This window comes from Dendrobates tinctorius, unplaced genomic scaffold, assembly GCF_039654945.1.
Source record: "Dendrobates tinctorius isolate UK_male_01 unplaced genomic scaffold, ASM3965494v1 ptg000035l, whole genome shotgun sequence".
Taxonomy (NCBI): domain Eukaryota; kingdom Metazoa; phylum Chordata; class Amphibia; order Anura; family Dendrobatidae; genus Dendrobates; species Dendrobates tinctorius.
In genome coordinates, this window is record NW_027361703.1 from 35,716,486 (window position 1) to 35,744,006 (window position 27,521).

General features: G+C 41.6%; 1 protein-coding gene across 1 annotated transcript in view; it reads left to right on the plus strand.

Moving 5' to 3' along the window:
• The window catches only part of ASB15 (ankyrin repeat and SOCS box containing 15), a 117,148-nt gene that overhangs the window by 65,695 nt on the left and 23,932 nt on the right, over window positions 1-27,521 (plus strand). The window contains exons 5-6 of the mRNA XM_073573408.1: window positions 11,148-11,393; window positions 14,395-14,566. Of these exons, the coding sequence (XP_073429509.1) occupies window positions 11,148-11,393; window positions 14,395-14,566 (418 nt within the window). The remainder of the gene's footprint in view (window positions 1-11,147; window positions 11,394-14,394; window positions 14,567-27,521) is intronic.

The following is a 27,521-nucleotide window of genomic DNA, read 5'->3' on the forward strand; positions in this document are numbered from 1 at the left end:
AGGTTCACCACTGTTCCATGTTTTCGCCATTTGTGGATAATGGCTCTCACTGTGGTTCACTGGAGTCCAGAAGCTTGATATATGGCTTTATAAACTTTTCCAGACTCATAGATCTCAATTACCGTATTTTTCGCTTTATAAGACAATCCGGATTATAAGACGCACCCCAAATTTTGAGGAGAAAAATAGGAAAAAACTTTTTTTTAATAAAATGGTGGTGCTTCGTATAATCCATATTGCTTACCGGGGGTGGTGAGAAGTGGGTTCCCAGGGTTGCTGCTGGAAGAGGCAGGAGTGGAACGTTGCTGCTAGGATGAGGGGTGTTTTGATGTGCGGGTGTCCGATGATGTCGTTGTACTATGTCCCCAGTGTTGCTGTCACCACGCTCTTTACCTGGTGCTGCCGCCCGCTCTGTCTCCCAGTGCTGCCGCCCGCTCTATCTCCCGGTGCTGCCGCCACTCTCTGTGCCTGGTGCTGCCACCGCGCTCTGTCCCCTGGTGCTGCCGCCCGCTCTGTCCCCCGGTGCTGCCGCCGCGCTCTGTACCTGGTGCTGCCGGGTGCTGCCACCTGCTATGTCCCCCAGTGCTGCCGCCGCACTGTGTCCCCCAGTGCTTGCCGCCACCGCGCTCTGTCCCGTGCTGCGTGGGGGGCTCTGCCTTCCATCTACACTGTGTTCCAAATTATTATGCAAATGATATTTTTCTCTGATTTTCCTAAATAGTCGGTACAAATGACAGTCAGTCTAATAAAAGTCATCACCGGTTAGAGTATACATCAAATTTTATTGAAGAAACCTCCCAATAATAACAATAATATCCAAAATGAATAAAAACTCAAATTGCACTGTTCCAAATTATTAGGCACAGTAGAATTTCTAAACATTTGATATGTTTTAAAGAACTGAAAATGCTCATTTGTGGAATTTGCAGCATTAGGAGGTCACATTCACTAAACAAAAAGGATATTTTGGAGTTAAATAGCTTAACAGGCCAAGTTACATGTTAACATAGGAACCCTTCTTTGATATCACCTTCACAATTCTTGCATCCATTGAAATTGTGAGTTTTTGGAGAGTTTCTGCTTGTATTTCTTTGCATGAAGTCAGAATAGCCTCCCAGAGCTGCTGTTTGGATGTGAACTGCCTCCCACCCTCATAGATCTTTTGCTTGATGGTACTCCAAAGGTTCTCTATAGGGTTGAGGTCAGGGGAAGATGGTGGCCACACCATGAGTTTATCTCCTTTTATGCCTATAGCAGTCAATGGCTCAGAGGTATTCTTTGCAGCATGAGATGGTGCATTGTCATGCATGAAGATGATTTTGCTCCTGAAGGCACGTTTCTGCTTTTTATACCATGGAAGACAGCTGTCAGTCAGAAACTCTATATACTTTGCAGAGGTCATTTTCACACCTTCAGGAACCTTAAAGAGCCCTACCAGCTGTTTCCCCATGATTCCGGCCCAAAACATGACTCCTCCACCTCCTTGCGGACGTCACAGCCTTGTTGGGACATAGTGGCCATCCACCAACCATCCACTACTCCATGCATCTGGACCATCCAGGGTTGCTCGACACTCATCAGTAAACAAGACTGTTTGAAAATTAGTCTTCATGTATGTCTGGGCCCACTGCAACCGTTTCTGCTTGTGAACACTGTTTAGGGGTGGCCGAATAGTAGGTTTATGCACCACAGCAAGCCTTTGAAGGATCCTACACCTTGAGGTTCGAGGGACTCCAGAGGCACCAGCAGCTTTAAATATCTGTTTGCTGGTTTGTAATGGCTTTTTAGCAGCCACTCTCTTAATCCAATGAACTTGCCTGGCAGAAATCTTCCTCATTCTGCCTTTATCAGCACAAACATGTCTGTGCTCAGAATCAACCACAAATCTCTTAACAGTACAATGATCACGTTTAAATTTTTGGGAAATATCTAATGTTTTCATCTCTTGACCAAGGCATTGCACTATTTGATGCTTTTCAGCAGCAGAGAGATCCTTTTTATTTCCTAAATTCCTTGAAACCTGTGCCCTGCTTAATAATGTGGAACATCATTCTTAAGTAGTTTTCCTTTAATTGAGCTCACCTGGTAAACTAATTATCACAGGCATTTGAGATTGATTTCAGTGATCCAAAGAGCCCTGATACACAATACCATCTATGAGTTTATTTGAAAAACAAAAAATAACATCTTTATGACACTTAAATCCAATTTGCATAATAATTTGGAACACAGTGTATGCTTGCAATGTCCTGTGCGGTGGATTGCTTCCGGGAAAATGGCCACCGCGCAAGTGCAGATGGAGATCTCGGCACTGAAATCTCGGGAGATTTAGCACGGCGGCAGCACCCGGGGGACACAGCGCGGCGGTGGCAAGCACCGGACACCCGCAGCGGCAGCATAAATAAGTTATATATTCGCATTGTAAGACGCACCCCTATTTTCCCCCCAAATTTTGGGGAAAAAAAGTGCGTCTTACAAATCAAAAAATACGGTACTTTGGTTCTCATTTGCTCCATAATTTCTTTGGATCGCGGCAGGATGTCTAGCTTTTGAGGAACTTTTGGTCAGGCAGGTCCTATTTAAGTGATTTCTTGATTGAGAACAGGTGTGGCAGTAATCAGGTCTGAGTGTGGCTAGGGAATTTGAACTCAGATTCCCAAAGATGTGATAAACCACACTTAATTTATGTTTTAACGCCTTTCCAATGTTGAACATAATAGTATGCCCACGTTCGACTCCTCGTTTGGTGCGGGCTCCTGCGCTATGCCTGCACCTTTCCAGGCACATGACAGCTGGTCTATACAGCTGACTTGTTCCCGCGATCCACCCGTGGCTGTTAACTAGTTAAATGCCGCTGTCAATCTGACAGCGGCATCTAACTTGCACTAACCAGAAGCACATCACTAATCCCGCCCATTGGTGACCCAGTCACATGATCGTGGGTCACCATTGTGTTGGCATGCCAAACAGAGGTCTGCTCCAGACCTCTATGGTTGCCATTGCCAGTTAGCTATGAGAGCCGCCCCGTGGTCATCGCTCATAGCTACACATCGCCTGTATGTAGCAGAGGCGGTCAAAATACTGCAGCTTCTAGTCTCCCATGGAGACTATTGAAGCATGCAAAAAGTAAAAAAAACATGTTTTTGAAAATCTAAAAAAATAAAAAATATAAAAGTTTAACTCACTCCACTTTCGCCCCATTCAAAATAAAACAATAAAAAAAATCAAATATACACATATTTGGTATCGCCAGGTTCAGAATCGCCCGATCTATCAATATAAAAAAAGAATTAACCCAACCGCTAAACGGCGTAATGAGAAAAAAATGCAAAACGCCAGAATTACGTTTTTTGGTCGCTGCTACCTTGCAATAAAATGCAATAACAACGATCAAAAAATTGTATCTACACAAAAATGGTATCAATAAAAACGTCAGCTCGGCATGCAAAAAAATAAGCCATCACCAGCCCCAGATCACGAAAAATGGAGACTCTACAGGTCTCGGAAAATGGCGTCATTTTTTATATTTTTAACAAATTTTGGATTTTTTTTCACCACTTAAATATAAAAGAATTTATACATGTTTGGTGTCTATGAACTCATAATGACCTGGAGAATCATAATGATGGGTCAATTTTAGCATTTAGTGAACATGTTAGAAAAAAACAACAACTGTGGAATTGCACTTTTTTGCAGTTTCACCACACTTGGTATTTTTGTTCCCGTTTTTCAGTATACCATATGTTAAAACCAATAATGTCGTTCTAAAGTACAACTTGTCCCGCAAAGAATAAGCCCTCACATGGCCATACTGACCAAAAATAAAAAAGTTATGGCTCGGGGAAGAAAGGGAGCAAAAAAACAGAATTCAAAAACTGAAATTCCCCTGGTCGTTAAGAGGTTAAGGACTGTGGGGACAATCACTTTTTCACACAGGACCCTATTGTTTTGGATTTCTTTTTTCCTTAATAATAAAGACCTTCATTTAGAAACTGCATTTTGTGTTTACTTGTGTTATATTTGTCGAATATTTAAATTTGTTTGCTGATCTGGAATATTTAGGTATGGCAAACATGCAAACGAATAGGAAATCAGGAAGGGGCCAAACACTTTTTCACACAAATCTATATATTCTGTATATATTGTGACAGGGTCATTGGCACAGTGTATGAAGGGAGATAACGTGTCACTGCGTATACTACAGTCAGTGATGTAGAACCACATTATTTTTGCCTCCAGCACCCTAAGTGCTGAGAGGATTAATCTTAAAGTTACAATGGGCTGGTTTTCTGTGAGCACCAATAATGTGGGTGGGATGGTGCTCACTGTATCCCCTCTGCAGAGCCGACACCGGCATGTGTACTACCAGGACATGCGTAGATGTCACGATCATGTGATCATCACATGGTGCTGGTTAAATACCTGGATAAGAGACAGTCTGTGTGTGTGTTGGGAGAAGGAACAATCCCACGTGGCTCCAGCAGGAGTGGAGGACATTGCTAGTGTCTGCAGGTGGAACCTGCAGAGTAGTGATGAGCGAGCGAGTATACTCGTTGCTCGGGTTTTCCCGAGCATGCTCGGGTGTCCTCCGAGTATTTTAGCTTGCTCGGAGAATTAGTGTTTGTTGACACAGCTGCTTGATTTGCAGCTGCTAGACAGGCTGAATACATGTGTGGAATTCCTAACAAACAGGCAATCCTCACAAGTATTCAGCCTGTCCAGCAGCCGCAAATCATGCAGCTGCGTCGACACAAACTAAATCTCCATGGACGCCAAATTACTCGGAGGACACCCAAGTAACGAGTATACTTGCTCATCATTACTGTAGAGCAAGGACTCTGTTGCACTTTGTTTTTCATTTAAGCCAGGAAGGCTCTGTTTTTCTTTTTGTGGACACTGTCTTGGTTTATGCTGAATTTATTAAACCACCAGGTGTTTCACTATCCAAGTGTTCCTTGTCTACCTGAAGAAGCAGCTAAGCTTCACCAAAGGTGAGCAATAAATAAAATGATATACAGTGGCATGTAAAAGCTTGGGTACGCCTGGTCAAAATTACTGTTATTGTGAACAGTTAAAAGTTGAGGATGAAAAAGGTCTCAAAAAGGCCTAAAGTTAAAGATGATACATGTACTTTGTAATTAAGGCAAAAAATATATATACTATCATTTTTTTACATTTCAAAAATTACAAAAAGGAAAATGGGCCGATGCAAAATTTTGGGCATCCTGTATGGTTATTACCTAGTAGCAGCCACTTTTGCAAGTAGCACAACTTGTAAATGCTTTTTGTTGTCGTTCTGTTATGTATTTCCGGTCAAGGATCACACTCCTTGGATATCTCCAGGCTTGTTTATTACATGAGACTTGTGATACATTCCTCCATTACAAGATGTCTGCTAACAACAACTAACCAACAAGTTCTTACACTCTATAGTACACACATCAAAGTAGTGAGACCCCTAGAGGCCACATCAACATATAACATATTGCTACATCCTTTCTCTTTTAACTGAAAGAACACTAAAATTAATAAATAATGTATACCATGACCAAGTTAGAGCTATAACATAATAAGTCCAGTTAGATATAATCCTTGAGGTGCGCCGGCTTTTTGATAATTCTGCCAGCTCTAGTAACATAAGATGTGTCACTGCCTACATCTGGTAGTTCTTCTGATTTTGGTAATATGCCTTCTGATATCTGTCTCTGGCCAGAATCCTCACCCTGATGGTCAGCTGTCACTGTTGGTACTTGACTTGTACTTGCTGCTTCGTTGTCTTGGGTGTCAGGATACTGCTCAAAAGGCCATGAAAATAAATTATCTCTTTCTTCTGATTTCCTCAGGTATCCCCGATTTCTCCTTAGTCTTCTTCCTTCCTCTGTTAGAATTTCGTAGGACCGAGGTCCTAGTTTCTGGACAACTTTTGCCTTTTGCCAGTGTTTGCCAAACGTGCTGCTTGGCTGCAGCCTAATGTTGTCATTTCTCTGGAGCTCAGGCAGATCCTTTGCAGATTTATTGTAATAGAAACCTTGCCTATCTTGATTCTTCTGTAATTCAGCTTTGATGTTTCCAAGCAACTTTGGCTTTAACAGATGACTAGCAGTTGGTAAGAGTGTCTTTGTACGCCTACTCATGAGCCTCTGTGCCGGACTGCTGTCTAGGCCTTGAGTGGGTGTGTTTCTATGATCCAGTATAGACAGATATACATCAGTACCTGCTTGTTTTGCTTTCTGCATGAGTCTTTTGGCTGTTTTTACTGCTGACACTGCTTTCCCATTACTCTGAGGATATCTGGGAGAAGACGTCTGGTGTTCAAATTCCCATTTCTTGCTGAAGGTTTTGAACTCTTCCGAAGTAAACTGCGCCGCATTGTCCGAGAAAACGACATCTGGAATGCCATACCTGGCAAAATGGGCCTTAAGCTTTTTAATCACTATTCCCGCCCTTGTGTCCTGCAACAAATCAACCTCCCAGAAGTTAGAGAAATAGTCCACTGTAATCAGGTATTCTTTGTCATTCCATGTGAACAAGTCCGTTCCTATTTTTGACCATGGCCTATGTGGAATTTCATGTGGTTGCAATGTCTCCTTTGGTTGCTTATCACTGCAGGATGCACATATTTCACACACATTGTGCTATATAATATTTAATGTGGTCATTCATACCTGGCCAATAAACAGATTCTCGCGCTCGACGTAGACATCCTTCCATGCCTAAGTGGGAAGAGTGCAATGTTTTCAGTATGTCTCTTCTGAGAACTTCTGGTATAACCGCCCTGTCTCCTTTAAAGATGATTCCTTGCTGCACTGACAATTCATTTCTTATGTGGAAGAATGATGAAACTTCCCTTGGAGCATGTTGCTTGTATTTTGGCCAGCCCTGCAAGATGACAGTCTTTAAACTCTGGAGACTTTTATCCTTCTCTGTGAAAGTCTGGATTTTCTTCAACTTTTCTTTTGACACTGCAAGATAGTTACACATATTGATGGTTTCAATGTCTTTCTCCTCATCATTTGTGATAGGAAGGTAAGCTCTGCTTAGCGTATCTTCAATCAGTAAGTCTTTTCCTGGACAGTACCCGATGTCAAAATCATATTTCTGAAGTCGTAACAGCATGCGCTGTAGTCTCTTTGGGGCATTCAGTAGTGGTTTCTTTGTAATACTCTCCAAAGGTTTGTGATCCGACTGTACTCTTACCCGTCGACCATAGGTGTATCCAAATACCACAGCCAGTAGTTCCTTCTCAATCTGAGCATATCCCTGCTCTGCTGTTGTAAGGGCTCTGCTTGCAAATGTGAGTGGCTGTTTTTTCTGCATTAATGTAGCTCCAAGGCCTTTTTCTGAAGCATCACATTGTACCACTACTTCTTGATCTGGATCGAAATACTTTAGGGTTGCTGCATCTGCATTAGCTTTCTTTACTGATTGGAAAGCAGTCTCCTGGATTTCCGTCCATTCCCAGAGCAAATCTTTGTGGGTTAGCTGTCTCAGTGGCTCACACATGTCGGATAGATGACTGCAAAATTTGGAGAGATAATTTACCATGCCCAAAAATCGTTGTACTCCACAAACATCAGTAGGGGTAGGCAAATCTTGTATTGCTCTCACCTTTTCAGGATCCACTTTTACACCGTTTGAAGTCAGACGATGACCAATATAGGCCACTTCTGTCATTTTCAGTTTGAATTTGTCCAAGTTCAGCTTTATGAGTTTTGCTCTACATCTGTCCAAAAATTGTATCATCTTCTGATCGTGATCCTTGATTGCAGATTCCATATCTTCACCTTCTCCCACTATTAGTATATCATCTGCTATTGTCTTCACTCCAGGAAGTCCTTCCAAAGCCTGCATTAATGTCTGCTGGAACACCTCTGGAGCAGGTTTTAGTCCCATGGGTATTCTCAGCCATTTAAAACGTCCAAATGGTGAAGAAAATGTTGTCAATAAACTTGATTTTTCAGTCAGTGCCACATGCCAAAATCCATTTTTCACATCACATACAGAAAATATTTTAGCTTTTGATAGATCTGGTAGAACATCATCTAATGTCGGCATGGGGTAATGATTTCTTTTCAGTGCCTTGTTGAGTGGCTTAGGATCAATGCATATTCTTAACTTGCCAGATGGTTTCTGCACTATGACCAAACTGCTGATCCAATCTGTGCTCTTATGGACTGGTGCTATCATGCCTCTTCTCTGTAAATCTTGCAGTTCTACTTTCAGTGGTTGCATTAAAGCTACAGGCACTCTTCTTGTAGGTAATCTGGTAGGCTGCACGGTGTTGTCAATTTCTAGCCTATATTTACCTTCAAAGCACCCATCACCTTCAAATAAATCAGCATACTTCATTTTTATTTTCTGAATATCCAAGTTGTGCACATAATATTCTGTGACTGTACTTTTATTAAGTCCAATGCCTGAACAGCTTTTACTCCCAGTAATGGTACATGGTTACCACCACGCAACATGGTAAATTCAACTCTATAACTCTTTCTGTTTCAGAACACTTTTGTTGTACATCACCAGTACCTTGTCATTTGGCTCAATAGAAACCTGTTTGTTCAGCAGAGCAGATGGAATTACATTGCAGCTTGCTCCACAATCCAGCTGAAATCTAATGGGCTTCTCATCCAATAAGAATGTTGCATAAAGCTGCTTGGCATCTTTGCCTACTGACTGCCTGACTACATTGACTTTCTCTGCTGCAGGCTGCAGTTGTAGCCATGTAATGTCCTCTGCACTGTCTGTGTCTGGTGTCACAGTGTGGAGCTGTCTGTACTGTTTGCCTGGTCCTTGCCTGCAGACAGCTGAGAAATGATTCTTCTTTCCACACAATCTGCAGGTTTCACCATATGCTGAACACTTGGTTTTGCCTCTCTCGTGTCTTTTCCCACAATACTTGCAGTAGAGAGTGCTTATAGGGAAGCTTGGTCTTGTCTTTCCTTTCATAGATACTGCATGTACCTTATCATCATCATTATCACTGGTGCCTGCCATCATCTTCAGGCTGTGTTTTGTCAGATCAGCAGCCCTGCAGATTTGCATGCATTTCTCTAAAGTCATGTCTTCCTCTCTCAGTAATCTTTCTTTGAGATGACTGTCTCTTATGCCACACACCATTCTGTCTTTGATTAGACTGTCACTGATCTCTCCAAAACCACATGTAGTTGCCAGCCTCCTCAGCTCTGTCAGATATCTGTCCACATTTTCACCATCCTCCTGATGTCTTGTGAAAAAGTTATATCTTTCCACTGTCTCATTCTTCTTTGGGTCACAGTGTTTATCAAATGCCTGCACAATATCTGCTAGAAGGAGGTTGTCTGTGTGTGGGAGTAAGGTGTGGGCTAATTCTCTGACATTTTCCCCAATAAGGTAATAAAACAGCTTCACTTTTCGTTTGTCATCAGTGGTGGCCACTGTGAGATCCACATACAGGGTAAACTCTTCCTTACAATGTCTCCAAGTCTGGGACAGATTACATGAAGTCACATCCAGTCTCTGAGGGGGCTTCAGACCAGTCTCCATTTTGCAGTAATGTCATGGAGTCTATACTTACAGGTGCTGTGATTCTCTGTGATCCTCTGTACAGTCCCAGCCTCACACAAGCTCTGAGGATTTGCAGGTTCTGTGCACAGCTGCCACCATGTTCTGTTATGTATTTCGGGTCAAGGATCACACTCCTTGGACGGACATCTCCAGGCTTGTTTATTACATGTGACTTGTGATACATTCCTCCATTACAAGATGTCTGCTAACAACAACTAACCAACAAGTTCTTACACTCTATAGTACACACATCAAAGTAGTGAGACCCCTAGAGGCCACATCAACATATAACATATTGCTACACTAAGTGTCTTTCAATTCTTATTTTAGGGATATTCATCCATTCTTCCTTGGATTATTCTTCAGTTCTGTGAGATTCCTGGTTTGTCTTGCATGCAATGCGATTTTGAGGTCTAGCCACAGAATGTCAATGGTGATCAGATCAGGGGACTGTGGGGGCCATTGTAAAATCAGTAGGGCCTTTGGAGGTAGTCTGTTGTGGATTTTGATGTGTGTTTAGGATCATTATCCATTTGTAGAAGGCATCATTTCAACTTCAGCTTTTTTACAGATGGTGTTAAGTTTGTATCAAGAATTTGTTGAAATTTCATTGAATCCATTCTTCCCTCTACCCGTCATATGTTCCCTGTACCATTGACTGCAACACAACCCCAAAGCATGATTGATCCACCCCCATGCTTAATGGTTGGCGAGATGTTCTTTTCCTGAAATTCTGTGCCCTTTTTTCTCCACACACACTTTTGATCATTGTGGTCAAAGAGTTATATTTTAACCTCAGCGGTTCACAGAACTTGTTTCCAAAATACATCAGGCTTGTTTAGATGTTCTTTTGCATACTTCTGAAACTGAATTTTATGATGAGGATGCAGGAGAGGTTTTCTTCTTATGACTCTTCCATGAAGACCAAATTTGTGCAGTGTCTCTGAACAATAGAACAATGTACCACAACTCCAGAGTCTGCTAAATCATTCTGAAGGTCTTTTGCAGTCAAGCAGGGGTTCTGATTTGCCGCTCTAGCAATCTTACTAGCAGCTCTCACTGAAATTTAGCTTGGTCTTCCAGACCTTATCTTGACCTCCACTGTTCTTGATAACTGCCATTTCTTAATTACATTTCTAACTGAGGAAGTGGCAATTTGAAAACGCTTAGCTATTTTCTTACAGCCTTCCCCTGCTTTATGGGCCTCCACCATTTTCATTTTCAGAGTGCTAGGCAACTGCTTAGAAGAACCCATGGCTGCAATTTTTTTGGTACAAAGTTAGAGGAGGCTGGTTTTTTATGAAGCTGGGAAATTTGCATCACCTGGTCTTTCCTAATGATGATAGTGAACAAGCCATGACCATAACAGGCTAATTAAGTTCTGAAACCTTAATCAAAGTTACCTGAGCACATAAATCTCCAAAGGTGCCCAAACTTTTGCATAATTTCCCTTTAAATGTAAAAAATGACTGTATTTTGCCTAAAGTAGAAAAGAAATGTGGGTGCCCTAATTTTTACATGCCACTGTACAAAGATTTTTTGTGACATTTTTGACTTTGAAAACACATCACCAAATGTTCTTTAATTATTCTGCGTTTCAGCTGTACAGATTGGAAGTTATGAAATCATATCCCTTTTGATCAGTTACAATTGCACCATTAACCAGCCCTGTGTGAAAAGATGGTCAGCATTACATGAAGCGGCAAAACAGGGGCGCAAAGAAATCATCTCTTTACTCCTAAAGAATGGTGCGAATGTCAACTTTAGAGATGGTTTTGGTGTAACACCATTAGGAGTTGCTGCTGAATTTGGTCACTGTGATGTATTGGAGCAACTAATACATAAAGGTATGTGAAATATATTAAAAATACTGCTGACACTTCCATTTTCTAGTTTTGTGAAAGAAATTTTAAATATTTCACAAGCACATACAGTCATGGCCAAAAGTTTAGAGAATGACACAAATATTATATTTTCACATGATCTGCTGCCCTCTGGTTTTTATGTGTGTCAGATGTTTTTATCACATACAGAAATATAGTTGCAATCATATTATGAGTAACAAAAGGTTATATTGACAGTTAGAATGAGTTAATGCAGCAAGTCAATATTTGCAGTGTTGACCCTTCTTCTTCAGGACCTCAGCAATTCTCCCTGGCATGCTCTCAATCAACTTCTGGATCAAATCCTGACTGATAGCAGTCCATTCTTGCAAAATCAATGCTTTTATTTTGTCTGAATTTGAAGGTTTTTGTTTGTCCACCCGTCTCTTGATGATTGACCACAAGTTCTCAATGGGATTAAGATCTGGGGAGTTTCCAGGCCATGGTCCCAAAATCTCTGTTTTGTTCCCTGAGCCATTTAGTTATCACCTTTGCTTTATGGCAAGGTGCTCCATCATGTTGAAAAAGGCATTGTTGATCGCCAAACTGCTCTTGGACGGTTGGGAGAAGTTGCTCTTGGAGGACATTCTGGTACCATTCTTTATTCATGGCTGTGTTTTTAGGCAAGACTGAGAGAGAGCCCATTCCCTTGGCTGAGAAGCAACCCCACACATGAATGGTTTCAGGATGCTTGACAGTTGGCATGAGACAAGACTGGTGGTAGCGCTCACCTGGTCTTCTCCGAATAAGCTGTTTTCCAGATGTCCCAAACAATCGAAAAGGGGATTCATCAGAGAAAATGACTTTACCCCATTCCTCAGCAGTCCACTCCCTGTACCTCTTGCAGAATATCAGTTTGTCCATGATGTTTTTTCTGGAGAGAAGTGGCTTCTTTGCTGCCCTCCTTGAGACCAGGCCTTGCTCCAAGAGTCTCCGCCTCACAGTGCGTGCAGATGCACTCACACCTGCCTGCTGCCATTCCTGAGCAAGCTCTGCACTGCTGGTAGCCCGATCCCGCAGCTGAAACACTTTTAAGAGACGGTCCTGGCGCTTGCTGGTCTTTCTTGGGCGCCCTGGAGCCTTTTTGGCAACAAGGGAACCTCTCTCCTTGAAGTTCTTGATGATGCGATAGATTGTTGACTGAGGTGCAATCTTTCTAGCTGCGATACTCTTCCCTGTTAGGCCATTTTTGTGCAGTGCAATGATGGCTGCACATGTTTCTTTAGAGATAACCATGGTTAACAGAAGAGAAACAATGATGCCAAGCACCAGCCTCCTTTTAAAGTGTCCAGTGGTGTCATTCTTACTTAATCATGACAGATTGATCTCCAGCCCTGTCCTCATCAACACCCACACCTGTGTTAATGGAGCAATCACTGAAACGATGTTAGCTGATCCTTTTAAGGCAGGGCTGCAATGATGTTGAAATGTGTTTTGGGGGATAAAGTTAATTTTCTAGGCAAATATTGACTTTGCAAGTAATTGCTGTTAAGCTGATCACTCTTTATAACATTCTGGAGTGTATGCAAATTGCCATTAGAAAAATGAAGCAGTAGACTTTGTAAAAATTAATATTTGTGTCATTCTCTAAACTTTTGGCCATGACTGTACATAAAAGTTTCATGTCAAGTGTGTAGATGAAGGCAGTACCCCTTCCCAAACACACCATGCGTCAGCACACTGCAATTAGTTAATGCTTGAACCCTACTGCAGTATATGTAAAAAACGTAAGGTACTTAGTTACCTTTTTTTTTTTTTTTTTAAATGCAACAGCCATACAACACATCAAGGTGTACCTTTTTATATGTGGCTTTATACATAGATAGACGAGACATTTATATTGGGCACTGTAATCCTCCAAGGCTAAGCACACTTTTCCACCCATTATTTCACAAATTAGATTTTAATCATGAGCTATGCCTGGTTTCCTTTTACTTTCCAAGTGCAGAGGAGACCCGACTTGTCACAGAGAGGTGAGATATTAGGGATAGGCACATCCATATTAAAGATACACATTTTGTCGCCAGATGGTTAGTTCAAAAAATGTTAACTAAGTACCTTACGGTTTCAACATGTATAGCAGTAGTGAAGTTCATGTATTCATTACCCATAGTGTGCTGACTCATGCTGTGTGCATATGTTTGTATATTGACCACAGCATATTTGTGCACCTACATACTGTATACAATAATTTATTACTAACGGTGTAGAAGCCTTTTTTGTTTTTGTAGTGTTCCTTTAAATGCTGTCACGTGATTGCTTTAGCCAGTCCCAGACACAGTGGTGGCCAACATGTCACATGTCTGTACATGAGGAACAAGATAAAAAGTCACTCTACCAGCAGTTTTCTCTCAAGCAGATCTGTCCAGTCTCCTATGCTATCTGAGGCCTGCATAGGAGAGAGTTTAGCTTAGCAGACCTGAAAGCAGGAGAAAAATAATTCATAGTACATATTAGTGGTTAGTATCTTATTCTTTGAAGTACTTAAATGTAACTCTCATGTAAAATAATAGTATTGACATGTAGATATGGAGTTAATCTGCAGGATAGTAATGTTATGACACAATGCGGCGCCGGCAGTGTTAGGCTACGAGTCACAGGGGTGACGCCCACATAGTTTCAGTGGACACAGTGTATACAGAGCAATGGCTGTAATCGCGCCCCCTGAACTGACTGACAGCAAGCTCAGGGATGACTGAAACCGTGCCAGCGTCACCCTTATGACTGGAAGCTGAATTCCCCAGGTGGGGGAATAAAGTTAATTTCCTCCCAGCAGCGGGGCTCTCAGTGCCGGCGCGCCGCATGGTGTCAGAACAATATTAACCTGCAGATTAACATCAAATCTACAGGGTAATAGCCTATTTTACATGACAGGTTCCCTTTAAAATATTTACAATTTAGCCTGTTTTCTTTATGTTACCGTCCAATATTTCTCTTTGATATCTCCGTCTTAAAAAACTTCCAGGTGGAGATATCAACATAGAAGCAGATGATGGCTCCACAGTTCTCTCTGATGCAGCTACTGGAGGAAATCCAGATTGTATTGCTCTCCTTTTGGAATATGGCGCTAGTGGAAATATGCCAGATAAAGAGGGTTATCTTCCCATTCATAAAGCAGCCTATGGAGGACATTATCTGTAAGTATGCTATTGTTGGGAAGTTGCAGTGAGTACATTTAAAAACACTTGATAGACTAAAAGAGCATAAACTAAGAATTTTAATTCATTTAGAACGTTTTGTCTCAGCATATGCACAAATTATTTTAGAAGCATATATGTATAAATACATTTTACTTCATGATTATGCTTTACTATATCTAATAAATTGTGACTCACCTGATTTTACTTGGCATTATTCAATTAAATTGTTTGCCCAGACATACATAATATAGTCTACCATGTCACCTCTCATTCACTCTTGAATAACAGTGAATATCATTGGCCAAAGTCCTCACTGAACGATCAGCCTTTTGACACATATGGTAAATCTAAACTTAAAAAAACAGCAATAACTCAACTCTTCCACCGAATGTTTCCCAAAACGTTGGGGATCGATATGATGTAAATGTAAAAGATTAGGGGGATAGATACACATTAAAAATGTATTAGGATCAATTAAACAATTAAACAAATTAAAACAACTTTAACCCCTTCACCCCCAAGGGTGGTTTGCACGTTCATGACCGGGCCAATTTTTACAATTCTGACCACTGTACCTTTATGAGGTCATAACTCTCGAACGCTTCCATGGATCCCGGTGATTCTGACATTGTTTTCTCGTGACATATTGTACTTCATGTTAGTGGTAAAATTTCATTCAAATAACTTGCGTTTATTTGTGAGAAAAACGGAAATTTGGCGAAAATTTTGAAAATTTCGCAATTTTCCAACTTTGAATTTTTATGCCCTTAAATCACAGAGATACGGCACACAAAAAACTTGATAACTAACATTTCCCACATGTTTACTTTACATCAGCACAATTTTGGAACCAAAATTTTTTTTTGTTAGGAAGTTATAAGGGTTAAAAGTTGACCAGCGATTTCTCATTTTTACAACACCATTTTATTTTTAGGACCACATCACATTTGAAGCCACTTTGAGGGGTGTATATGATAGAAAATACACAAAAGTGACACCATTCTAAAAACTGCACCCCTTAAGGTGCTCAAAACCACATTCAAGAAGTTTATTAACCCTTTAGGTGCGTCACAGGAATTTTTTTGAATATTTAAAAAAAAATGAACATCTAACTTTTTTTCATAAAAAAAATACTTCAGGTTCAATTTTTTTTATTTTACCAAGGGTAACAGGAGAAATTGAACTGCAAAAGTTATTGTGCAATTTGTCCTGAGTACGCAGATACCTGATATGTGGGGGGGAACGACTGTTTCGGCGCATGGCAGAGCTCAGAATGGAAGGAGCGCCGTTTGACTTTTTCAATGCAAAATTGGCTGGAATTCAGATTGGACGCCATGTCACGTTTGGAGAGTCCCTGATGTTCCTAAACAGTGGAAACCCCCTACAAATGACCCCATTTTGGAAACTAGACCCCCCAAGGAACTTATCTAGATATGTGGTGAGAACTTTGAACCCACAAGGGCTTTACAGAAGTTTATAACGTACAGCGGTACAATTAAAAAATCATATTTTTTCCACAAAAATGATCTTTTCACCCCAATTTTTATTTTCCCAAGGGTAACAGGACCCTAAAAGTTATTGTGCAATTTGTCCTGAGTACGCTGATACCCCACATGTGGGGGTAAACCACTATTTGGGCGCATGGCAGAGCTCGGAAGGGAAGCAGCGCCATTTGACGTTTTTGGCTGGAATTGAGATCGGACACCATGTCGCGTTTGGAAAACCCCTGATGTACCAAAACAGTGGAAACCCCCCACAAATGACACCATTTTGGAAACTAGACCCCCTAAGGAACTTATCTAGATGTGTGGTGAGAACTTTGAACCCCCATGGGCTTCACAGAAGTTTATAAACATAAAGCCATACAATTAAAAAATCATATTTTTTCCACAAAAATGATCTTTTCACCCTCAATTCTTATTTTTCCAAGGGTAACAGGACCCTAAAAGTTATTGTGCAATTTGTCCTGAGTACGCTGATACCCCACATGTGGGGGTAAACCACTATTTGGGGGCATGGCAGAGCTCGGAAGGGAAGCAGCGCCATTTGACGTTTTTGGCTGGAATTGAGATCGGACACCATGTCGCGTTTGGAAAACTCCTGATGTACCAAAACAGTGGAACCCCCCACAAATGACACCATTTTGGAAACTAGACCCCCTAAGGAACTTATCTAGATGTGTGGTGAGCACTTTGACCCCCCCAGTGCTTCACAGAAGTTTACAACGCCCGGGCGTGAAAATAAAAAATTCGTATTTTTTCCACAAACATGATCTTTTAGTCACCATTTTTTTTATTTTCCCAAGGGTACCAGGAGAAATTGGACCCCAAAAGTTGTTGTCCAATTTGTCCTGAGTACGCTGACACCCCATATGTGGGAGAAAACTACTGTATGGACACACGTCGGGGCTCGGAAGGGAAGCAGTGACGTTTTGGAATGCAGACTTTGATGGAATGGTCTGCGGGTGTCATGTGCGTTTGGAGAGCCCCTGATGTACCTAAACTATTGAAACACCCCACAAGTGACCCCATTTTGGACACTAGACCCCCCACGGAACTTATCTAGATGTGTGGTGAGCACTTTGAACCCCCAAGTGCTTCACAGAAGTTTATAACACTCGGACGTGAAAATAAAAAAATCATTTTTTTCCACAAAAATGATATTTTTGCCCCCAATTTTTTATTTTCCTAAGGGTAACAGGAGAAATTGGACCCCAAAAATTGTTTTGCAATTTGTCCTGAGTAGGCTGATACCCTACATGTGGGGGTAAAACACTGTTTGGGCGCATAGCAGAGCTTCGAAGGGAAGGAGCACCATTTGACTTTTTCAACTCAGAATTGGCTGGAATTGAGATCAGACGCCATGTTGCATTTGGAGAGCCCCTGATGTGCCCAAACAGTGGAAACCCCCAATTCTAACTCCAACCCGAACCCCAACACGCCCCTAACCCTAGCCCTAACCCTAGCCCTAACCCTAGCCCTAGCCCTAACCCTAACCCTAGCCCTAACCCTAGCCCTAACCCTAACCCTAACCCTACCCCAACACACCCCTAGCCCTAACCCTAGCCCTAACCCTAATGGAAAAATGGAAATAAATACATTTTTTTTATTTTATTATTTTTCCCTAACTAAAGGGGTGATAACAGGGGGTTTGATTTACTATTTATGGCGGTTTTTATGTTTGGCGGCTGTCGCACGCTAAAAGACGCTTTTTATTGTAAAAATAGTTTTTGCATCACCACATATTGAGAGCTATAATTTTTCCGTATTTTGACCCACCGAGTCATGTGAGGTCTTATTTTTTGCGGGACGAGTTGACGTTTTTATTGGTACCATTTTCGGGCACGTGAAATTTTTTGATCGCTTTTTATTCCGATTTTTGGGACGCAGAATGAACAAAAACCAGCGTTTCATGAATTTCTTTTGGGGGGGGTGCGTTTACACCGTTCCGCGTGCGGTAAAATTGATAAAGAGGTTTTATTCTTCGGGTCAGTACGGTTACAGCGATATCTCATTTAGGTCGTTTTTTTATGTTTTTGTCGGTTTTATGCAATGAAAACTATTTTATATAAAAAATAATTATTTTTGCATTGCTTTATTCTGCGAGTTATAACTTTTTTATTTTTTCGCTGATGATGCTGTGTGGTGGCTTGTTTTTTGCGGGACAAGATGACGTTTTCAGCGGTACCATGGATATTTATATGCGTCTTTTTGATCGCGCGTTATTGCACTTTTTGTTTGGCGGTATGATAATAAATCATTATTTTTTGCTTCGTTTTTTATTTTTATTTTTTAAGGGGTTCGCTAAAGGGGTTAACTAATGGGACAGTTTTATAGGGCAGGTCGTTACGGACGCGGCGATACCTAATATGTGTACATTTATTGTTTTTTTTTTTTATTATTTTAAAAAAATGAATTTATTGGGGAATATTTTTTTTTTTTTTTTACTAATTTATTTGGCGATTTTTTTTAAATTTATTTTTACACTTTTTTTTTTATTTTTTTTTACTTTATTACATAGTCCCAGGTGGGACATCACTGTCCTGTGACAGATCGCTGATCTGTCACATCACAGATCACTGTGACAGATCAGCAATCTGTCACAGGCAGTGCACAAGGCTTCCTCATGCCTGCGCTTTGCAGGCACTGAGGAAGCCAGCTTCCCCTGGCCCCCGAAGGCCCCCGTCGCCATCTTGGATTCGGGGGCCTGGAGGAAAGGAGCCCCCCGCAGCAGCGCTGCACATTGCGCTGCCGTGGGGGGCTCAGGGAAGCACGGAGGGAGCCCCCTCCCTGCCGATGCTTCCCTTTAACTCCCGGTACACCGCGATCGCGTTTGATCGCGGTGTGCAAGGGGTTAACGTGTCGGGGGCGGTCCGTGACCACCCCTGACACATTGTGCCGGGTGTCAGCTGTGATAATCAGCTGACACCCGGCCGCGATCAGCGGCGCTCACCACGTGGGCGCCGCTGATCGCGGTAGACGTACTATCCCGTCCCCGGTCATACGGGCCCGGGTACCGTGGACGGGATAGTACGTCTCATGTCAGGAAGGGGTTAATAATAAAGCCACTGACATGGGAAGTAAGCAAAATTAATTAAATTATTTTATTAGTGATATCTGCTGAGGGGTGGGTTTGCCTGCCATACAGCACAACAGTTTACAATCTTACAATCAATTACCTCTATCCCCCAGCCAAATATCCCTTCCAGATTTGACTTCAATGAACTCAGAGAAATAGTCTTTCCCCAAAAATGCCCTAATAGTTAACCAATTGCGACTGCTACTTAGCTGTAAACAAAGTCTTTTGAAGTTGAACAATTATCCCATACTATAAAGTTCTTCAGAAACTCTCTCCTGAAACAAAAAGAAGTTCGAGTTTGGTCTAAAGTCTGTTGTGTGCCCTGTCGGCACCTAAGTGTGGGTTAGGATTCTTATTTATGGAACAAACAGGAAACGTGGCAGCAAATCCAGAAGTTCTAGACACTGATTTTGGCAATATATGTGACCTGAAACAGTAAATATGCCTATCTATCTAACTACAGGCTCTATTTCAGCCTTGAGTATTTTGTCGCCGGAATATAATGAGGTGCTTGCACAGTTACCCTCTGCGGCAGCGCAATGGGCCTTAGTTTTCTAACTGAACCAGTTCTGCTCCAGACAAACAATGTGGGGCTCCTGCAGCAGGTAAACGATACCGTTGATGAATGTCCCTTAACGCCTCAGTAGCATCCAGCACCTCTTACGCTAGGTCCCAAGTTTTTCCGTCTCTGAACAGTATCCCTGGCAGAAATTTCCTCACATCTGGACATGTTCCGGCCACGGACACTATCGACTCCACTCTTCCGCTGCTCTGGTCTCGGTGGGATGATTCCACAAGAGGATGTCATTGGATTCTTCTTCAGCACGCCCTCTCCCTGTTCTCTGTAACTGCAGACTGACCTTAAAATGTCCTCATTTCCTCTTCCTGTGTTTCACATCACCTCAGATTGTAGCGCCAACTCTGACATTCATTATTTATATCTTAAAGTACTTCAGTAATGTCTTAGACAACAGCGACATCTTGTGACAGAATAATAACAAGCCCAGTATTATCTTGATGCAGACACAGGTACAGTATATGCATTTATACCACTTCGGTGAGCCGACACACATCTCACACTTCCAGCACGGTGCTTTCTTTATGACTCAGATGGCATGATGACATAATCGCGCCATCTGCATGGGTCATCTTGCAGGTGTCTGGTCAGAAGAGCATAGAACTCCAGAGGATTGTCTGGAGACCAGTGATTTCTTTTTTTTTTAATATATGTATATTGATGTGAGAAGACAATACACAATCTAATAATGAATTATAATTAATTGGGTGAGGAAGAGAACAATACAGGCTCTTATAATGAATTGTGGGCCAGAGAAGAGATAATAATGCATGGTTTTATAATTGATGGGGGGAGGACAGCCAAGGGTCGTATGATGAATTAGTGAAACAACTGTAAGTGTCCTTCCTTGTTTCACACATTCCACATGTCTTAACATTGTTGCAAACCATTTACATCATGAAGCACGGTTCACTTCAAGCTTTACGTTGAAAGGTAGAACCTCCATGGTCAGGCTGTAGGCGTTTTACCATACGTTCCATGGCTCCAACGGGGCTTATGTCCAAACATTCACAAAACGTGATTCGGGTTATTCACTGACAGGGCCATTGACTATAATGATGCAGACAAAATCACAGGGTGCTATCTTGTACATAATTTTTTGCAGTATAATAGACAACGTTCTGCTGCCAGCCTCAACTAGGTGTAAAAAAAAGTCCTGCAGAGCACACTGTGACTCTGTCTGCATCATTATAGTCAATGGCTCCGTTAGCACACACACCTGAATCCCGTTTTGCGGGGGTTTGGACGTAAGCCCCGATGGAGCCGTGGAAAGAAGTGTAAAGCGTTATGTGAACATAGCTTGACAATCCTGATACATGGAGGCTGTACCTTGGTACCTAAAATGGTTGCTCCTAATGTCATGCTGACAGATGTCATGGAATACCTTAGATCTTGAGGAGTCCATGCCTTGAAATTTCAGACCTGTTTTAGTGGCATGAGGGGACCTATACAATATACTATACAGTGAGTAAAAGGGTAACAATGATTTGAACTTTTGACTTTCAGGTTCCATATATCACCATCTACATTTGCTTCGAACATACTACCATCATTTTACAGACGATCATCTCGGCTATTTTATATATAAGTTTGACTTGCAACTATTTAGCATATGATTAGTTATACAGATTCTTGTCATGTCGCTGCATTGCTACTGTTTGGTCCTGGTGGTGGAAAAATCTTAAAGCCATGAAGATGATTTCCCAAGAAAAGAGAAACAGCATCATCCAGCTTATCGATAACGGTCCCTTGGCCAAGAAAATTGCCATACTGCATCATGTGAACGCCATGACAATGTCATGACAGTTGGATGAATACGAAATTAAGTCTGTCCATCCAGTCAGAAGCCAAAAGGTGGACATCCAAGCAAAATATCGGAGTCAACAAGTCGGCTCACCCCAAGGTCTATCAGTTTCGGAGCAACGAACGTGGCTTGCATGCCTCATAATAGTGAGATCACAGATGTCTATTTAGTATATGATTAGTTATGCAGATTCTTATCATGTCACTGTTTTGAGCCTAAAAAATTGAATTTAAATTTGTATTATTTTGTCAGTATTTTGTAAATCCACCTTTGGCTTTCAACACTGCCTGAATCCTTCTGGGTATTCTCTCAATCAAATTCACATATGTCTCTACCGAGATTTTATCTCAGGTCTCTTCCATGTGCTCCCAAAGCTGGTGCATGCTGGTCGACTCACTTGAGTATGTATACAGTTTTTCTTCAACTCTACTCACAATTGTTTGAGTGGGTTGAGGTCTGGAGACTGTGGGGGCTAATCCAGAACCTCTATTTCATTGTTATTGAACTATTTGTTCGCCAAGCTTGATGTATGCTTTGGGTCATTGTCCATGGTTTCAACACTATGTTATCCTTTCTATGCCTATAGCACTCGAGTGTACGAAGTAACTTATCTTGTAGGATACTCACATATAGCTCAGCATTGAGACTACCATTGATCCTGGTCAAGTATCCAACGTCTTTGGCCGTGAAACAACCCCATATCATCAGCCTTCCTCCACGTAACTTGACAGTTCCTTCCATTTCTCGTTCTGTTAGCCCCTTTTTCCCTTGTTTTTTCCAGACACATTTGCACCCATCAGAGCCTAAACTATTGACTTTCGTCTCATTGCTCCAAATCACCCGCTTCCAATCTTCTACTGTCCGTCCACGTTGCGTACTTTTTTGAAAACTCAAGCCGATGCTTCTTATGATATTGAAGTTGAGGCGTATTCACCTTTTTTCAAGCCACCATTCCAGACTTGTGTAACGTGCGTCACACGATGCTTGCATGGACGTCTGTTATCTCACTATTATGAAGCATACGCACCACCTCCACAGCCATGTTTGTCATGCCATAACTGACAGTCCTTGTGACTTGTTGACTCTGATGTCCACCTCTTTATCTTGTGAATGGATGGAGGAACTTCATTCGCATTTTTCCAATTGTCATAGCACTCAAATTATGTAGTTTGGCAATTTTCTTGGCTGAGATACCGCTATAGATGAGCTGGATGATACTCTCTTTTCATCAGAAATCTTCTTCATAGCTGCTCCTCGATTCGAACCAGTGACATTTTGCTTGGGAATCAACCTTATAACTCAATGAGGTATTAGGGAATGTGAGAACAGGTTGTATTTTGCAGTACACAGGAAGAAAAAATTCTTTCCACCACCAAGAACAAAACAGTAACAATGTAGTGAAATGACAAGAATCTGTATAACTAATCATATGGTAAATAATTGCAAGTGAAATTTATGTATGAGATAGCCAAGATGATTGTCTATAAAATGATGGTAGTCTCACGTTCAAAGCAGTAGTGGAGGGTGAGATATGAACCCTGAAAGTCAAAAGCTCAAAACATTGTTACCCTTTTTCTCATCACTGTACAATACTAAACTAAGAACCTCATGTTCAGTTTTGTAAATTTTTGCCTAGCAGCATTAGATCAACATATGATTTTTGGATGTGCGGTCCATGTCTTTTTTTCTATAGTTCTAGCATTTGCATTACTTCCCCACTTTTTTTTGTTTTACTTGGACCAGCACTCCTCTCATTTGTCCCAGATGTTTTTAAATTAGCATGAGACTGCAAGAGGGGTTCCGCCTATTTTTGCTCTGAGTCCCCACTCTGAGAGCTTGTGAAAGGTGAGTTTTTTTGCATCTATTCACCTGGTGTTATTGCTGTGTGGCGGCCATTGTTGCTGTGGTGTTGTGCCTGTGATGTGGTATGGCCTGGAATCATGGGGATTCAGCCTTGCAGCACGGGTGATGTATGGCATCAGGTCGCCTGCCCTGCTAGTGCTTTGTTGCCGTGTTGGTGTTTTGTGCAAGGAGCGGCACCTTTTAGGTTAGGAACCTACTGAGAGGTTCACAATGACATAGTACTGGGCTTCATACAGTCTGATCAGAATGTTAAACTTAGAACCTCATGTTCAGTTCTATAAGTTTTTGATCAATGTATGCTTTTTGGATGTGCGGTTCATGTCTTTTTTTCTACAGTTCTGGCTATACAATATAAGCATGTGATTTTAACCCCTTTGCGATCTTGCATGTATAGGTACGTATAGGTATGTAAAAGGTCGCCTCCCCCTGTTTGATGCAGGCTCCGGTATGAGCCCCCAGCTTTTCCGGTACATGTTAAATGCCACTGTCAATCTCTGACAGCAGCATTTAACATGATCACACTGGAAGCGCTTCACAAACCTCAACCATCAGTGCCCGTGTCACATGACCGCGGGTTGCCGATGAGTTGGCATGACAACCTGGGGTCTGCAGGAGACCCCTGTGATTGTCATCGCCCAGTAGCTGGCGCTAATAGCAGATGAGCATTTTTGATACATATAGCAGGGTTGAAGCTCTGCTATGTGTAGCACAAGCAATAGGATGATTGCAGCTTCTAGTCTCCCATAGAGACTATTGAGGCCAGTAAAAGGTTAAAAAAAAAAAGTTTTTAAACATATAAAAAATGAAAAATATGTAAAAGTTTAAATGACCCCCCCATTCAAAATAAAACAATTTAAAAAAATACACATATTTGGCATTGCTGCTTACAGAATCGCCTGATATATCCGTATTTAAAAAGAATTAATCTGTTTGGTAAACGGCATAATGAGAAAAAAAATCAAAGCGCCAGAATTACTTTTTTTTAGTTACCGCAACATTGCATTAAAATGCAATGACGGGTGATCAATAGATCGTACCTACACCAAAATGGGTGTCGGAAAATGACACCTTTTTTTGTTGTTTTTTTTTTTTTTTTTTTTTTCACCAGTTAAATAAAAAAGAACCTATGCATGTTTGGTATCTATGAACTCGTCATGACCTGGAGAATCATAATGGAAGGAGAACTATAGTATTTGGTGAACATGGTAAAAAAAAATAAAAGAAGACAATTGTGGAATTGCACCTTGAAATTTTTTCCTGTTTTCCAGTACAAGATATGGTAAAACCAATAGTGCTGTTCAATAGTACAATGTGTCTCGCAAAAAACAAGTCCTCACATGACCATATTGACGGAAAAATAAAAAAGTTATGACTCTGGGAAGAAGGGGAGCAAAAACAAAAAACGGAAACTCAAAAATGGAAAAACCCAAGATGGTGAAGGGGGTTAATGTTATGACTGCATATGGCTTATTCTAAATTATCTTCAATTTCTATTTTGTTCTTTATTCAATCTTCTTCTCATACTCTAATTTGAAAGAAGCCTTGCCATTTGCTAGATGTAAAACATCATTAAGGTACTAAGCTTGTACATACTGTATTCATTTTCGGCTGTGTGCACACGCTGCGGATTAGGTGCGGATTCATCCGCGCGGATTTTGGTAAATCCGCAGGTGAAACCGCAGGTCAAAAGACCTGCGGTTTTACCTGCGGATTGCTCTGCGGTTTTGTCCTGCGGTTTTTCATCTCCTCAATAGAGGAGATGGCAAACCGCAGGAGAATCCGCAGAAAGAATTGACATGTCAATTCTTTCTGCGGATTGAAAACCGCAGATAATCCGCGCGGAAAATTCCGCACCGTCTGCACTGCGGTTTTTGATTCCCATAGGGAATCATGGTACTGTACACCGCAGCAAAAACTGCTGCGGGTCCGCAGCGGCCAAAACCGCTGCGGAACCGCAGCAAAATCCGCAGCGTGTGCACACAGCCTTCTAGTTTTTACAACTGAGACCACATATTTCACTGAGTGCTAAGGTCGTTTGTCACTAGACCCCTTTGAAATAGATAATAGAATTGTATTATAAAGTGGGTGCAGTTGTAAAGTGTAAGCAAAATTAAGTGAAATGAAGAATTAATAAAATTCACAGGGTATGAGACACCACATGATTGTGCAAAACACAAGCCGCGGAGACACCATCACGTGTTTCTCAACGCAAGCAATGACTAGCCAGGTCTTTCCCCGGGAAGGAACAACCACGGGAAGGGCAGTCTCCAATGAAGGAAACCACCTATGCCAAAACATGGTATCCATCCACAGACAGCTGTTTTGGGGTATTGCCCCTCATCAGTGTGGAGTAGGAAACTGGCTAGTAGGAGCAATGCCTAGTAAAAGACTGTGAAAAATGAGGATGAATGAACTCATGGAGATCAACATCCATGAGTTCATTCATCCTCATTTTTCACAGTCTTTTACTAGGCATTGCTCCTACTAGCCAGTTTCCTACTCCACACTGATGAGGGGCAATACCCCAAAACAGCTGTCTGTGGATGGATACCATGTTTTGGCATAGGTGGTTTCCTTCATTGGAGACTGCCCTTCCCGTGGTTGTTCCTTCCCGGGGAAAGACCTGGCTAGTCATTGCTTGCGTTGAGAAACACGTGATGGTGTCTCCGCGGCTTGTGTTTTGCATGTTTTTGCATATTTCCCATAAGGGATGGGAGCATTGCTCTAGAATCACTGCGTTGAGAAACATGTGATGGTGTCTCCGCAGTGTTGGATGTTGATCTCCATGAGTTCATTCATCCTCATTTTTCACACCAAATGATTGTGATCATGCTTACTTTCAGCTGTAAAGTGCCATGGCCAAAATGATGCCGTTCATGCAGTCAGGCCAAGAGGTGCCTATGATTGCTTACAATATAGGTTTGAAATGTGTGGCCCAAACAATAAATTCTGCTATTGTAAATTAGAAAGACCATATAACTTTCTTGTTTATTTAGCAAGATTTTATGACTGTTTGACAATAGCAAAATACAACCTATTGGTTCATTCATGTTGGGTTTCTTTGCCAATAGATTTGAGAGGCAAATTTGGTTACATACAACACATGTTATAAAGCAGTGCACTCGTAGATGTGAATTTTACATGTATTTCAAAAACTGCAGCAACTCATTAGAAGCCATCAACATTTCTGAAAGAATTAAAACTGATGAGCGAATTGCATCTGCGAATCAAATTTGTCAAATTCTATGAAATCCGAATGTCTCAACTAATTTGTGCAATTTTCTATTTAATTTGTGTGAATTGGAAAAAAAAAGTCTGCATCCATTTTACATTCCACAAACTTGCAACAACCACAGAAAGCCAAAATTACAGCATGAGTTTCCCCGTAATGGCTTGCTGCTATGGCAACACATGGAATAGCACACCCAATCAGGAAGGACTATTATAGTCAGTATAAAAGCTCAGGTAGTGAATGCAACAGCCATTTTAGGATGATTTAGGATGTTGAGAGTTTGTCAGTGCTCACAGCGCAGCACTAAAGATTGGGAGAGAAAGTCCTAAAACATTGAACATAAACTCCAAAAAGAACTGTGTTGAACAAATGGAAAACTGAAGAAGATGAGTATAGTAGCTTGTGAATGATACAGATATTTAACTGATAGAGGGAGAGATAGAACTGGTATCAGCAGCAGTAACAGACCCAATGTGGTTGATCAGGGACATGGCGTCGCTGGCAACTGTCTTACTTAATTTGAATTCCTATTACACTCTTCTTTTCCTTCATTGTTAGTACACTTTAACCCCTTCACAACATTTGACATAACTATAGGTCTGTTACGCCAAAGGTGGCAAGTACTGAGAGTGGACCCTCTGGACCGTGGTACCGAATCTCCCCCCGAGTAAGCACACCAGATGGGACCAACCCCTATACAGGGATCGTTAGGGGCAGGCTTAGAGACCTTGTGTACCACGGCAGCTGGGACCAGGGGTCGACTCAAGAGGAAGGTACCCCAAAAAGGAGACGAGACAGAAGAAGCTGGGAGAGGAGAACGGATAAGGCAGGAGTAGGTACAGGGGAGGCTAAGAGGATGGAAGGCACGAGTTGGAGAGTGTCCTTGGGCAGAAGGTAT